Source organism: Paramormyrops kingsleyae, chromosome 20, assembly GCF_048594095.1.
Source record: "Paramormyrops kingsleyae isolate MSU_618 chromosome 20, PKINGS_0.4, whole genome shotgun sequence".
NCBI lineage: Eukaryota > Metazoa > Chordata > Actinopteri > Osteoglossiformes > Mormyridae > Paramormyrops > Paramormyrops kingsleyae.
In genome coordinates, this window is record NC_132816.1 from 9,529,737 (window position 1) to 9,544,862 (window position 15,126).

The window sequence follows — 15,126 nt, forward strand, 5'->3', positions numbered from 1 at the left end:
AAAGCCGAGTACGCATGACTGAGCGGCATTCCCGCAAGGCATTGTATAGAAACGTCTTCGGGTCTTCATGATTTGTTGGTCTTATTTGTTTAAATAATAAGCTGAGCCCCTGGTGTACAAAAGCTATAGTTTTATTTAACTTGTATGCTGTAACAGTTCAAACTCATTTTATCATGTCATGAAATCTCATTCGTTTCCTCACTTAGCAGTCATTATGAGCACTGATGACTGACCATTACAATCCTAAGCAAACGAGTATTTTTTCCCATACCATCCATTAATTACCCAGTATAGGACACAGGAAAAAGACAAACTCAGTGCAGGATTCAAAGCCTGAAGGTGCAGCCCGCAGTGCTACCTATTCAGCAATCACACCACCCGCATGTAGCAGTGCTTTCATAAAAGGGTTTTGTTGTAGCTGCAAACAAGATTTAAATTTTGGTACGACTGACAAAAACAGCACAACACAGACTGATGTTATATTTGAACATCTTTTTTAATAAAGCACTTTCAGCTTAACAAAAAGTTTCAGGAAATTCAAATTAAGCTACACACCTCCTGGGGGGGAGGTATTACAAGGTGATATGCTGGCTTTGTGCAAAGTTCATGGAAGCAACACGTCCAACATTCATTCACTCATGCAGCAGAGGCCTCTGCCAAAGTGACACTTGGGTGAGGGAAGGAGCTCCAGGTCGACAGCTTCCCTGCAGCAGCCGAGGTTAAAGCCCGACAGTGACATCGTTAGTCTGCTGGCCACAGGAGACCTAAAGCCATCCAGACTGGGGCAAACAGCCCTAACCTATTGAGCTACACACTACTGCCCCCCAGTCAGAGACGACTCCTCATAAATCCAGTTACCCACAATCTTCTTTTGAATAGACCATGATGGGAAATGCCAGTGACTCAGAGGCCAAAATAAACCAATAATCTTTGATGTACACTTGGGATTTTATTTCACAATGCAGCAACAGATGACTGACAAATCAGATGACAGTTCAACTTGAATATTCCAAATGACTAAATTAATATTTAGCTGTATGAAATAAATACAAATGGGATTTTGAATTAGAAATATTTTCCTACCTCTGAAATACTAATACGGTCACTGAGCATCATGTACTTAAAAAAATGACAGGTAGCGTGTCTTGGATCAGTGAGTGCATCCCAGTGAACTTCACATGGTAAATATGAAATATTACACTTCTGTCCAAAATAATCCAAAACAAAAACAATACCAGTGCCAGACAGCATTTTTGCTCCAGTTTTAGCTAAAACGTGGAAAACCATAACAGGAACTCCATGTAAATATATCCTCAGAAGATTAACACAAATATTTTTCATCTCAATATCTAAATCAAGTGACACTCAAAGAGATATGAATGGAATATTAGTATTTAAAGATCCTATTCTATAATTTTACCAAAAAAACTAGAGCAAAATATGAGCAGCGCAATGCCCTGTACATTCAGAATCATGTTTTTGGTAAATGTAGGATGTGGGAATTTAAATGCTTCACAATTGTTTTGTCAACACACATTTAAATGACTTTTTTATTGCCCACAAACATCCTCTCACTCAAACATTCTGGGCTCATATAAAGAAGCAGCTACCAAGGATAGACAGGCTTCATTAAAAGGAACTGACCCTGAAAAAACTAAATATTGTTGTCCGCTGGCAATTTTTGCTGCAGTAACTGACATTATTTCCTCGTCTTGACCCAGTAGAGCATTACAACATTTTGCTCTAGTATTCATCCGGCAAAATGAGCGCCAAGAACGAAAATGAAACCAAGACCCAAGAAAGCATAGTGGTTTCCCACTTGAACAAAAATACTTTGGCACAAAAATAACTTATATATATAGTGCTTTGCTCTGCCCTTCATGGAGATCCGAGTGCCGGGAGCCATGCTGTCAGTGTACAGCTCTCTGTAAACAGTCCAGGGCTTAAGGGGCTCCATTAACGCCGCTCGTATTTGGACCGGAACACAGTGCAGCTGCCCAGGGAGCCCAATCCCCCTGCGCCCCCATCTCACCGTCTGTGCTGCGTTTTAGTCTCGCCTCTAGATAGCGCCCCCTGCAGTCAGGCTAGTGCTCATGCTTCTCCAGCGCCGTCCCCGTCACCAGCAGCAGGTTGCAGGCCATGAACTGGACGCTGAGCATGTTGCTAGTGTTGCCGGTGTAGAGCCCCACCAGCTCGCTGGAGGAGCCGTCGCCGGCGCTGGTGCTGTTGCCGTGGGCGTTGCGGAGGTCCCACACCCGCACCGAGTTGTCCATGGAGGCCGAGGCCACCAGACTGCTGTCGGGGCTGAACGACAGGCTGCTGATGGTGTCCGTGTGGCCGCGGAGGTCCTTGAAGAGCGTCCCCGACGCCAGGTCCCACAGCTTGAGGCGCTGGTCCTCGCCAGCCGACGCCAGGTACTTGCCGTTGGGGGAGAAGGCCAGGGTGAGTACAGGGCCGCGGTGTCCCGTGAAGAGACGCACCGAGCTGCCCTGCTGGGTGCTCCACAGCCGCACCGTCTTGTCCGTGGAACCCGTGGCCACGTAGTTCGAGTTGGGGTGGAATTTCACACAGTCGACGTCAGCCAGGTGTCCGGCGTACAGCCGCAGGGGGTACGTGCGGCTGAAGGTCCAGAGGCGCGCCGTGCGATCCTGCGAGCCGCTGGCGAAGTACAGGCTGCAGGGGCTGATGTCCACGTCCCACACTGGGTAGGCGTGGCCCTGGTACAGCACAGTGTTGGTGAAGTTGCTCAGATTCCAGTAACGGACAGTGGAGTCCTCAGAGCAGGAGAGCAGGCCCGAGCTGTCCGTCAGGAAGGCGGTGCGGTAAACGGGGCCCGAGTGGCCTCGTAGGACCTTCATCTCGCTGCCGACGCTGTCCTCGTCCTCGGCCTAGGAGACAGAGCAGCAGGAAGCTATGAAACACAAAGGGTCTCCAGCGCAGACCTGCGAGGTCAAACGTAGCAATTCAAATATTTTATAACAAATATTTCAATAAATTGACAATAAAACTCCACATAAATCACAGATTTATCTATGCTACCATTAGTTAGTTTTGCTTTGCCTAATGCTACTTAACGTAGACTAAGGCATCTGCCACAAGGGGCAGACTTCCATTAATTTATTTAGTTAGCCAGAATGGCTGAAGAGAGTCAGCAAGAAACTGGTGAAATGATGTGTGAATCACCGTAACACCCTGTAAAGGAGTGAAAATAATGTGTTTCCTGCCGTTGCTGTGAGAAAAAGGTATATGTCCCAGATGCCAGAAAGATGAGAGCCATGAAGCCCCCATTCTACACAGGCAGGTTTGAATCTCTGACTTAAATGCTGACACGGCCCCTTACTGATTATAGCTGACAGCTGCTTTCCTGCTTTCCATAAATTTCGGGTGGGAAGAGAAAGACATGAGGCATACAAATACACATCAACATTCTATTTAGGACAAGATGATAAATAAAGCTTTTCACGCTGGTTTGAGCCCCAGCCTCAGCAGAATCATCATTTTTTGATTGCCAAAGACTTTCACAGTACTGTATATAGCTATTTATGACATTTATGTATTTAATATGAACATAGTAAACTCCTGACAGTTATTTTGTATCTAATAGCAAAACTGTTGCAAAGACAGATGCAAATGTGAGTAAAAATATGTAATTAATCCTAAAGTACATTGTTATCAAGGACAGCTGATATTTGGTCTCCTGTTTTCGCTTACATCCAGACAGCAGCAATGTCAAACGTATCCCCTAGAACAGCAGTGAGGCAGTCAGAGGAAACGTCCAGCAACAAGCTGTACTGTGTGTTTTCTAGTGTTACAAAAAAACTTTTTCTGTATCATCAAAGTTAGGCATAGGTTTGCAATTTGCAGTCCATTTCATTTGTGGTCATTTTTCATGTTCTGAATCTGTTTAAGGGGAGTCCAAAGGGAAAATATATTTTATATATATATATAACATTATATTATATTATGAAAATGGGAGCATTGAAGTAAAGAAATAATGACAATTTATATTACAATTAATTGTAATATAATGTATATATAAGAACAATAATAGGATTGCGTTGATATGGCAAAATAAGTTAACAGATGCAGCTTAAACCAAAGGCGGAATTTGAGTGCATGTGAAGTTTTAAGGATTCTTGGGCACATAGGTCTGTGTTGGCTGTCGGATGTCAATTATTTGGTATTTTAATTTCACACCACGATTTAGGGACTGTTGTCACTGCTGTTTTGTTCAGCTTATTTAATATGCAATACTTGGCTAATTTGCAATGCAAGTACGCGTTCGCGTTTTAAAGCAATACGTGCAGCAATTGACAGTTGTACATGTGCATTTGTGCTGCTGACAAAAAATTACAGTGCATTTTAACCTTTATACCACAAATGAAGTACAAATTAGCATATAAAGGTGAAAATGCTGGCTTTCCTGTCCTGTGAGTAGCTAAAATAAAAATGTGTTATATATTATTGTCTAAGCGTCATTTTCCTCAGGCAAGACAGCAGCAGGCTAACCTTGCAGGCTTCGCCTTTCATGGTTCGTTACACAACAGGCTTAAGCTACTGTGCAACGGTGAGCATGGCCTGTAGCATAACAGTATAATATTCTTATTTCCTTGAACGACAAATCAAAATTCAAATGCCTTTTTAAAAGTTTCCCAGCCTTACTGCAGATGGAAAGCAGGGCATGGAGTGGGGGACTGACCTCGTCATCCAGCACGTCGCAGGCCAGGTGCACGCGGGACACATCCACTAGGTGGGGCTCTGCCTTCAGCTTGCGCGCCCGCAGGCTCCACAGCTTAACGCAGGAGTTGTCGAAACCGGCGGCCAGGAGCTTGCTGTCGGCCGAGATCTCGGCAGTGTTGAGCAGCTGCTCGGTGTGGTGGAAGGCGTAGAAGCAGACGGTAGTGAGCGACGCCGGGCCGTCCTTCACGCGCTTGATGCAGTCCTGCAGCGACTCCACCACGGCCTCGTTGTGGAGGATGCTGGACGTCACGTTGGCGGGATCCAGGCCCTCCCCGGCGTCCCCCCCCCGTGAGGAAGACCCAGCGCCGGGAGCCGATCCATATAGCTGGTAGCCCATCCGCTGGACTTCAGTGACCTCAACCTGCATGTGGGTACTCAGCACCCAGCAAAGGGCGCCATTGTCCCCACTCTGCAGGTAACGCAGCAGGTAGCTGTAGGCTGGCTCAGTCAGATGCACCACATATTTGTGGTCAAGGAAAGCAGAGAGCTTGGGGTTGGAGAAGACGTCCTGCGAGGTGAGGACATGCCGCAACAGGTCAACGATATCCCTCTGCTCAGCATCCTGCAGGAAGAGCCCCTGGAAGCGGCTGTAGAAGCTGTCGACGGCACTCTTCAGGCCGCAGTGCACCATGTCCAGGTACAGGTAGACGAAGAGCGGATAGAGCAGGCCGCTCACCTCCTGACCCCAGGACACGTCAGCATCTGAAATATCAGCAGAACCTTCAGATGAACGCACGCAACAAACCCTTCAACCCCTGAACCCATCATGACAGGTGGACTAATCAATCAACCAGAACAAAAAGGGCAATTCTTAAGCATTTTATGGCAATCAGCATCGGCCGATTAATCAGACTGCATGGCCGGTACAGTGACGGCTGCGTGACTTGACGCTCAACCACACAGAGCACTCGCTTCTACAGTAGGGAACCTGCACGACAACCAAAAGTAAGAGTTCTAAATTCCTGCAGCTGTTTCACTTGATGAATAACACGACTTCAAACATATTGTTCTGTTAATTTTGTTAGAAACTGAATCATGAAACGCTTTGATTAAAGTGTGATTAATAAAGAGTTAGATTGTTGTTTTATTTTCTATGACTTTTAAAGTGCTGCAGGCCCTTATTTAAAGCAATTAATATTTAAATTGTCGTTTTTGAAGATTATTAATGTGAAAGTAAAATTTAGTAGTGTTATTCATAGCCACGGCCATCAACCCATATCAGTCGACCTATAGTCTCTTCTCTCTTAAAGATAAAGCCAAACCGGCAGCTTAAGGAAATAAGTGAGATTTTGTCACAGTCATTAAACAAACAAAACAAATTTATTTTTGTATAGCGCATTATCACAACATTACATCGTCTCAAAGCGCTTTACAGCATCCCCACCCAAAGCCCCCAGTGAGTAAGCCATAGGCGACAGTGGCAAGGAAAAACTCCCTAGAAGGAAGAAACCTTGGGAGGGACCAGACTCAAAGGGGGAGCCCATCCTCCAGGGGCCGGCAGGGAGAGTCAAATACAGTAAAAGACTGATCTGACGCCCACAATGTGACAGCTCCCATGCAACCCTGACCCGTTCAGCCCCATAGTGGAGATACTGAATGCTGCACAATGAAAGAACTGTGATCGCACCTGCGAAGAGGCACAAAATCCCCGTTAAAGGGCACGATGCCTTTCATAGATCGAGGAGGTAAGGGTGGAGAGTTGTTATGCCGCTTTCAGGACTTACCGGAGAGGAAGGCGCGCAGCCTGGCAAACTGCTTCTCATACTGTTGTGGGTCTGCCTGGCAAGGGGCAGCAGACACCACATTGGCACAGCCAGACTCAGCCTGGACTGCAGGTATGAAGGGCACAAAGCAGAACAGATCAGAATGTCTTTAATGACATATTTTCCAACGTGCGCTCTCTGTCATCTGGTGGGAGTGTGCTCACCTGTGTGTGTGCACACGTGTCTGTGCACGCACATCAGTGTGGAACTCACTCACACACACACACACACACACATAAACATACGATATATCACTTTTCAAAAACCAACCAACTATGAGAATTCCATATATAACATACATTTATTTTAAAAAAAAAATCAAAGTAAAGATTGTATAAAATGACAGAAAAACAACACTCCATAAATGCATGACATGCAGACTAGAGCATAAATCTGATAATACAATAATAGTAATAATTGGGCCTGTAACAGTACACATATTTGTTGTGTACCATTCTGTGCATCATTTTCGGTTCTCTACACACAATGAAATGAATGAATACATTTGTTGACACAAACGGAACCTAAATTCACAAACAGATATTTAACATGGAACCATTATGATATTTGCAGCTGTCAGTTGGTTACAACTAATGCTCATAACCATCAGACATAATCATCAGTCTGGGAACATTTTGATTTCCCTATAAACCACACCAACACTGGAGAGAAAGTAGTCAATAAGACCAAGAATGTCTGTTGGTTCCATTATATGAAACTCATACTTATTTTTGGAAAGACATCCAACATGCCAACTCATTTCAGACGGCATCATGCAAGTTAGTCTCCCCATGGCATTTAAGGCGCTTTTGGCAGGAAATTCAGAGCAAGCAAAAAAAACAACCACACGTCAAAGGAGAGGACATAGAATTGAGACAAGATTTTGTTCATTATGATTGTTATAATGTTATGTTTCTTTAGTTTAGACATTTAGTTTTACAATTAGCAAATAAACTAGTCTTAGTTTTTGTTATTTAGACACCTTTGGCCTGTACTACGAAGCGGGGTTACTGACTTTTCGGGGTAACTTGTCGGATTTAAGGTACCACAGTTTAATGGACTTCATATTCGTTCACTCACATTTTGCCCAGACTACCTTAAATCCGACAAGTTACCCCGATAAGCCAGTAACCCCGCTTTGTAGTACAGGCCCCTTGACTAACACATTACTTTTGGTTTACAACTGTGTTTGGTTGCAGTTTCAAATAATTTCAAAACAAAATCTGTTTTTTCCTTCCGTGCTGTACCAAGATCCCAAAACCAAGGTCTGTAGTGAATATCTGTGCTGTGTTCTATGACAGTTTATACATAAAGATACCTAAAGAAATACAGAAGAGCACAGAACGAAGGGCTTACATGAGAAAGAGAAAGAGCAGAGAAGACTTGCTGAGCTCATACCTATGAGATTTGCTGCCATTTCCTCAGCAGACTGAGAGAGTTTGGCTCCTTTGGAGGAACTCTCAGTGTCCACATACTGCCGTCGCTTCAGGTACTGAGCCACTGTATACTGGATCTGCTCAGTCCTAACCCGCTTCATCACCTGTGAGGCACAAATCAGCATCGTCAAACCCAACCGCCATTCACACAGCGCTCATGTTCAAAGTCAACAGATCAAATGGGACAACTGTAATGTTATAAAATGATAAACGGTACGTTTATGTCAAGAAAATATGCTGTTGCACCTGGAACCTCAAATGAGTAGCTTTCATTATAAGTACAAAATATCCTCAAACTGTAGAACCCACACAAAATACACATTTCAAGAACACTAAAAGCGGGCTCTTAGTCCTTTTTTCCTGGCAATAATGGTCTGCCGTTTGACAAAACCAATGTGTTGCCCAGGAAGACAGAGAATGCTGTGGACTTTCTGTATAGACTGCTCACATTGCACCTATTTGAGAGACAGGTTCTCAAATACAGTGTGCAACAGGGCTGCTCTGAGTAGGTGGTACCTTTAGGGGACAGGTTTTAGGAAATACTCTTAGTACCACTATTATGCCAAAAACCTATAACTCTATAGATCTGCCAATATTTACTGAATCTCCTTGCATACAGGACAAGTGGATGGATGGATGGATGGATGAAAACATGCACTCGCAGAGTAAGCTGAAACAACTATGCATTCGCTGTTACTTCTCATGCTGTTTTTAAAAAACACCCAGTACAGTGGACCATTATCCAAAAAAAGACATACACGGTTAGATAAACGAACACTAAAAAAACGCATATTATATCAACTTTAAGAACCTATTAGAAACACGTTTAAACCGTGTGCTTGAGAGAATATAGTGAATTACTTTATTTTCCCCATCTTAATTAACCAAACTTGCAATTTATTTATGCTTTCCCAGTAAATGACCACTTATGACGCGGAAAGCTTAGTGCCCGGTCTGCGTCGCCGTGATCACGGACTCGCCATACACTCCCCGTTCGCATCCTCGCCATTCCGGCTAACTGCTAAGATTAGCTACCTAGCCAGTTAAACAGCAAGGTTCACTTAGAAAGAAGATCAGTCTGATGCATCTTGAAAGGTATACACCGGTTTATGAGAGCAGCGAATAAAGTTCAGTACTGTTACTTTAATCGGATGAATAAGTTTAACCACACACAGCTGAGGCCTTTCACTACAACTACACCATTATTCAATATAAACTCAATACAGTGCCTTTTTCCACCTATATGTATAGCATGGCGGCAGACCGCCTATTATAGTCCACTTACTGCATATCGTGGTGCTAAGTCCAGCTATCCGGCAATCTGAAAAACACACAGCGAGAAATAAAGCTTTAATCGCCCCGCACTATTTCGTAGGCCGCCGAAAGTAGCGCCATTAACCAGCCTTCTGAGCGGCCTTTTTGACAACATCGAGCTGGCAACATCGGGTCTCGATTAGTTGCGACTGAACTTAAGTGTGGGCTACCCTGAATTAACAATGACGCTCGATTATAGTAACGATGATGATGATGGTTATTATTATAATTTCTTCTTCTAATAATAATAAGTTGAGAAGTTAGGTGACCGTCGATTAATTATAATTTATATGTATCTGCTTCTCACTAGGAAAGTTAGAATGTGACTTAATGATTTTATTGCAGCTGATAATAGTAGAACAAATTCTTATCATTATTCTCAGGGACTGTACTGCACTGATTTAGGCATGATTTATGCGCTACTAGCTAAATCCTGTATTCCTGTATTGAATCATGCAGCATTTACTCTAAATTCAATTAATAAAACCCAATCATCAGGTCTCTATTCTGATTCTTTCAAGCGATTGTATTAAACATTAATAAGCATGCAACGGTACTCATATTTGTCATGTACAGTTAACATCATATTTCACAATAATATTTATAACCTTACAAAAATGTATCATTAAAAGAAATATAATAAAAGAAATATTATGGTAACCTAAATAACGTTTAGTCAATCTGCCGCGCTAGGTGTCAGTATGATGAAATAGAAGCGTAGGTTTTCGTTAACCCCGCTCTTGTTTTACTTCGCGTTATTTGTTTTCATTACAGGCGTTGGGGGCGTCACTTCCGCTTTAGCACGCGCAGCCAGTGACGTGGGGGAGTAACAGTAGGCTTGTATATCTATCGATAACCGAATATTAACAGGGTTTACAAAGTGAAAAAAGCGACAAAGAGCAAACGCGCCCACGGGCTCAGACTTCGAAATATCATAAGTAGAATTATTTTAGGAGACTCTGTTCAGTTCTTTAGATTTTTCATATTAATATTTCATGTGTCCAGTTTTCTCTGTGTTTTGCAGTAGTGGCTTTTACCTGAAGGATTCACATGAAACAAATAAGTAAACAAGTAATAAAAAAAAGCAGTAAAGAAAAAATTTATGACAAATATTAAACAGATTTTGTCTTAATGTCGCTCATTAAATTTCTCATCATCATTCTTCAGAAGTCTGGCATCATTATAAAATGTTCCCGGAGAACCTGTACCAGACAATTCGTAGGTCTATACTAGAAATTAATTGTATCCTGGGTACTTTCTGCTTAGGAACAAGTATTTTTGTAAGAAAAAAATTAAATTCCGGGTGATAACTAGACCCGACTGTGCCAGAGCCCGTTTTCTCCGCTTGTGACTGCGACCTCGGCGCGTCAATCCTACGTCATTTCTGCAGAATTCGCTTTACGGACTCGGGCTTCAGTGGTGTGTTTGTAAAATGTCACACGCTGCTGCCGTTTGGTTTTGTGTTCACGATGATATCGAATCGGATCGCAGTACTACGGGGAATATATTAGATTATTTTGACGATGAATTCATCTTCAGAACCTTACACCTCAGCAGATTCGCCGTTAGTTTTATTATTGACTGTGTAAGAACTCGTCTGGAGCGTTTTGCCGAACGGTCTCTTCCCGTCGATCATTTGGTCCTTGCTGCCCTATGTTTCTATGCAAATGGTTTTTTACATAATGAAATAGCCGACACCATTGGGAACAGTCATGTTTTTTTGAATACAGCTGTGGAAACTGTGTCAAAAGTCTTGTCAACCATGCTCGACGAATTCATCACATTTCCAAGCAGTCTCAATGATCGAGTCCTGGTGGCGCAGGAACTGCAGAAGTTGCACGGCATCCCCAATGTAGTTGGGGTGCTGGGATGCATGCACATTCGGGTAAAACCTGGCAAACGGGAGAGAATGCTATACATGAACGGTATGGGCTATTTCTCCATCATGTCTCAAATGGTTTGTGACTCTCAGAGTAACCTGCTAAGCGTGGAGACCCAGTGGCCAGGAAGCACGTCAGAGCAAAGTATTTGGGAGAATTCAAAAATATGCCAGCAGTTCAAAAGTGGCAAGCATGGGCATAGTTTGCTCGTGGGTAAGTTAAGTAATTTTATCTAACCGTAAAATTAAAATGTCTTATTCAATGACATAGGAGAGACTTTGAGATTAGGGAGAGACATTTCATAATTGAAATACAAAGGATTGTTTACTGGTGGACGAATGAAGCCAAATAAGTATTTGGGGGGGGGGAAGATATTTAGAAAATAATCCTTTCCACACCGCATCTGAGTAAACAATGGTACATATTAGTTTAATGAACTGAAATGAACTGCAGACATGAGTGTTCAGCAGTTTAACTTCAAAAAACCATAACAGTTAATACATTTTGTGATTAACACATCAAATCTGGCACACATACCCAAAGAATATATGATAAAATCTGAATATTGGGCCATGAGGAAATTTAAACATGACAGTCATGGCAGCAGTTTTCCTAAATGGGCACCTGCCTAAACTATTTTGGATTATTGGCCCAATCACAATGTCCCCCAGAAGAGAGGACCCCTGAACCCTCACAGATTAAATCACCTGCCAAGTGATTTAGGGCTCGAAATGGTACAAATTGGAATAGGACAGCTCATTGAGATATTACCTTAACAACAAAACATGTTCCTTGCTGTTTTAGTTTTGGGACTTTTTATTTTTAAATTTGCACTTTTTTTATGGACAAGGCACTTAAGGGACCAACTGCTTAATTTGAACGTGTTCCAGGCTCATGCATTACAGAATGGACCAGAGATAATTGCCAAATTATAAATTTTGCCATCATTAAGCAGAAACTAAAAGAAATAGTTTGTTTACTGTTTACGCTTTCGGGCTTCCCCTGGTAACCCCATGTTTCACGTCACAGTGCTGTGAATTGTGGGTAATTCCCTCAGACAGAGTCTGCGGATATTAAAACTTATCGAAAGTGTGCATAAAGGGCTCATAATGACTGCGAGAAAGCCCTCATTCATTTGACAATTTGACAATGGGACAGCCCTACGCCCTCAAGCACTTAGCAGGAGCGCACCTCAAAGGCTGTGAGTCCGTTAGTGTGGACACTGGGATTGGGCCATTCGGAGATGTTTTCAGATGAGGAATAAGAAGTCAAAGCAAATAAAGTTTATTTGGTGTATATACTTCTTGGAAATTGCTATTTAGGTGACGCATATTGGTATTCTTATGATCTTATGTCTTGGATTTAAATCTGTCTTAAATGTCTTTTTCTGAAAGGTGCCAACTGTTACTCTTTGAGTAAGCATGTCCTGCCTCCCCTGAGCCGTGCCAGTAATCCAGCATCAGTGCATTACGATGAATCACACTTCAAGATCCAGAGCATTATTCAGAAAACCTTTGGTGCTTTGAAGATGCGATTTCAATGCCTGGAGAATTTAGGACACATTCAGAAGGATGTTTCTCACAAAACAGCAGAAGTCATTCATGCCTGCTGTGTTTTGCACAATATTGCTAAGAAGTTCTCTGTACCACTGCCTGGAGAACCTGGACCAGAGCCATTGCATCATGGGATCAGCCGGGAGGAAATCAATCAGATGTTCACCTGTTCCTCTTTAGGGAGGACATGATCACAACCTGTTTCTCCCACCATTCAGGTGCTCTCTCACAGCCCCTGGAGGATTAATCTGGGAGCACAGATCAGTGCAGTTCCTACAGATGCAGTGGTATTACGCTTTTGATTTTTTAAATTAAGCTTCTATTTTTATATTTTCATTTGAAATCCAATTTAGTTTTCACATTTGGTGTGTTTTTATTAGTTATTTTAAACATGTATTTGTCTTAATTCTTCCAGTTAGTTTTGGAAGCAGTATTTATTTTCCTTTAGTTGTTTGTTTTTGTGTCTTATTTCCGTTTACAAAAATGCTCTGTATAGAAAGTGCAGCATCGTGTTCCGTTCTAAGATGGACGTTCTAGGGGTCAGTTCCTCTGGGGTGCTGAACATATTGATTTGAAACGAGTTGAATAATAGAGTGGGGGATTTATCAGAATAGTAACTAGAATAGTGGAACAGACCCCAAAATGCAGTGGTTTTGGCCTGAAGAAGGAAGCTGACACATTGGGGAGATGCAGGTACCAGAACGTAGTGTGTGCTCTCTGTCACCCCCTAGTGGGGGTAAGAAGACACTGCATTATATTATTAATACAATCCCCTGAGTGAACATGCACACCACTTCTTGTTCAGGCATTTTAATAGTTGGTATGAGGTTTACCTGGTTGTGCCAGGCTCCATGGGGTACACCCTGTGTAAGCTACCAGTCCATCACTGGGCACATACATGCAGACAGTGGCCCTCAGAATTGCACACTAAACATTTTCGACATGCCAGTGTGTCTAACTGCACACCCCCCGTTTAGATGCAAAACATTGAATAAATGCACAGCACTGTATAGTCAGGGCAAGGATATGTTTGGTTTTTTTGTACCGTTGCATTAAAATTGTACTTTGCTCCTGGAATGTTCTAATTAAAGTTTTTTTTTTTTTCCTGTCGCTCAAATTATCCCCTTAACTGAATGCATAATCCCAGAAGTTTAAATGCTTTTCTGGCAATGACATTTATAACGTGATCATTTTAATCAATCAATGAATGAAGAAGTATAACATCCCTCATGTTTTATTTTATTTGGTTCAATATTTTTCAAACCTTATGGTCTGATTGCATTTTCGGTCAAACATTCAAAAATTCTGAGAATTCTTAAGGCTTCAAAAACTTTCCAGAAGCTCTGTAATCAACAGCAGCAATGCTAAGGGCTGTGCATATGGAGGCTCATTCCTTTGTTCACTGCTGTCTACCTATTAATGTTATTTTTCATTTATACTTGACTAGGCGGCAGGTGGCTGTAGCACGGCTGCTAGTTTGATGATGCATGGCTTGGCTGGCCGGCCCTCTGCGGCATCATCCATCCATCAGTCCCTCCAGGTCTCCGGAGAGGCTGAGACAGCTGAATGGTTCAGCATTCCCCCTCTCATTCCCCCTCTCCCCCCCAATAAACACGGCCAGGTCCTGATGCCTCACCAGTGGCAGCTGCTGGTCTTTCAAACAGGGAAGCTGGCTAGTCCCCATCCCCCAACCACACATTCATGGTTTTATTTACAGTAGTATATGTACAAATGAAAAATCCCAAAAAAAAAATGAAAAGACTTCACTTTCACTTGCCAAAAGTCTGGAAAAAGGAACATGAAATGCTCCAATGGCAAAGAATCATTTCAAAACACTGTCAGTCAAAAAGAGCTGCAGCCACTTTGACGGTCCCTCCAGTCATCATGCAGCAGCCCGGCGTCGTGGCCTTCCCACTGCCCTATTTACACGGAGAGACGCTGAGCTTCCTTGGAAATGGCGTTTTGAAGCATTTGTCCAATAAATATCTAGCTTTGCCGCACTGATAACAGAAGTGCCACTGAAGTCCAGCAACGCTGGAGCCCATCCCAGGGAACAAGGCCTGGGTACAGCATGGATGGGATGCCAGTCCATCGCAGGGCACATCCATACATTCACACAGTTAACTGCATGTGTGTCTTTAGACTGGGAGGAAACCCATGTAACACGAGGAGAACCAACAAGATTGCAAAGTACTGGGGATTGCTGTAACGATGACACGACAGCATGTCTGTGGAGTATGTGCGTCTGTGAGCAGTTCCTGTGTCTGTGGGCAGCAGTGATGGAGGAAGTACTCAGTTTAGTTAAATAAAAAGTAGAAATATACAGGCATTTGTACTCTAGCAAAAGCTGAACTTCCCCATTAGCCTAACCATTTCATCAAAAGTAAGTACTTGCTCATAAATATACTTAAAGTATTAAAAGGTACTCGAACTTGTAGTC

The 15,126-nt window shown here is 42.8% G+C and overlaps 2 protein-coding genes across 2 annotated transcripts; one reads left to right on the top strand and one right to left on the bottom strand.

The window, feature by feature from the left end:
* Positions 1 to 113: 113 nt before the first annotated feature.
* On the bottom strand, positions 114 to 9,518 carry taf5l (TAF5-like RNA polymerase II, p300/CBP-associated factor (PCAF)-associated factor). The gene is made up of 5 exons (XM_023824931.2): positions 9,225 to 9,518; positions 7,902 to 8,043; positions 6,465 to 6,569; positions 4,700 to 5,442; positions 114 to 2,888 (listed from the first exon to the last, which is right to left on the bottom strand). The coding sequence occupies exons 2-5, from the start codon at positions 8,038 to 8,040 to the stop codon at positions 2,085 to 2,087; spliced, it is 1,791 nt and encodes a 596-aa protein (XP_023680699.1). The 5' UTR covers positions 8,041 to 8,043; positions 9,225 to 9,518; the 3' UTR covers positions 114 to 2,084.
* Positions 9,519 to 10,049: 531 nt separating this feature from the next.
* On the top strand, positions 10,050 to 13,763 carry LOC111850742 (putative nuclease HARBI1). Its single transcript, XM_023824945.2, is given in 3 exon segments — positions 10,050 to 11,346; positions 12,528 to 12,839; positions 12,842 to 13,763. Coding segments are annotated over 3 exon segments (1,065 nt in total). The 5' UTR covers positions 10,050 to 10,685; the 3' UTR covers positions 12,934 to 13,763.
* The last annotated feature ends 1,363 nt before the right edge of the window (positions 13,764 to 15,126 follow it).

Excerpts from the sequence above, each read along its gene's own strand:
- taf5l (XM_023824931.2), bottom strand. The coding sequence starts at position 8,040 with ATGAAGCGGGTTAGGACTGAGCAGATCCAGTATACAGTGGCTCAGTAC. Across the intron at positions 6,570-7,901 it reads AATGGCAGCAAATCTCATAG|TCCAGGCTGAGTCTGGCTGT; the intron begins GTATGAGCTCAG and ends TCATACCTGCAG. Across the intron at positions 5,443-6,464 it reads GCTGCGCGCCTTCCTCTCCG|ATGCTGACGTGTCCTGGGGT; the intron begins GTAAGTCCTGAA and ends CTGATATTTCAG.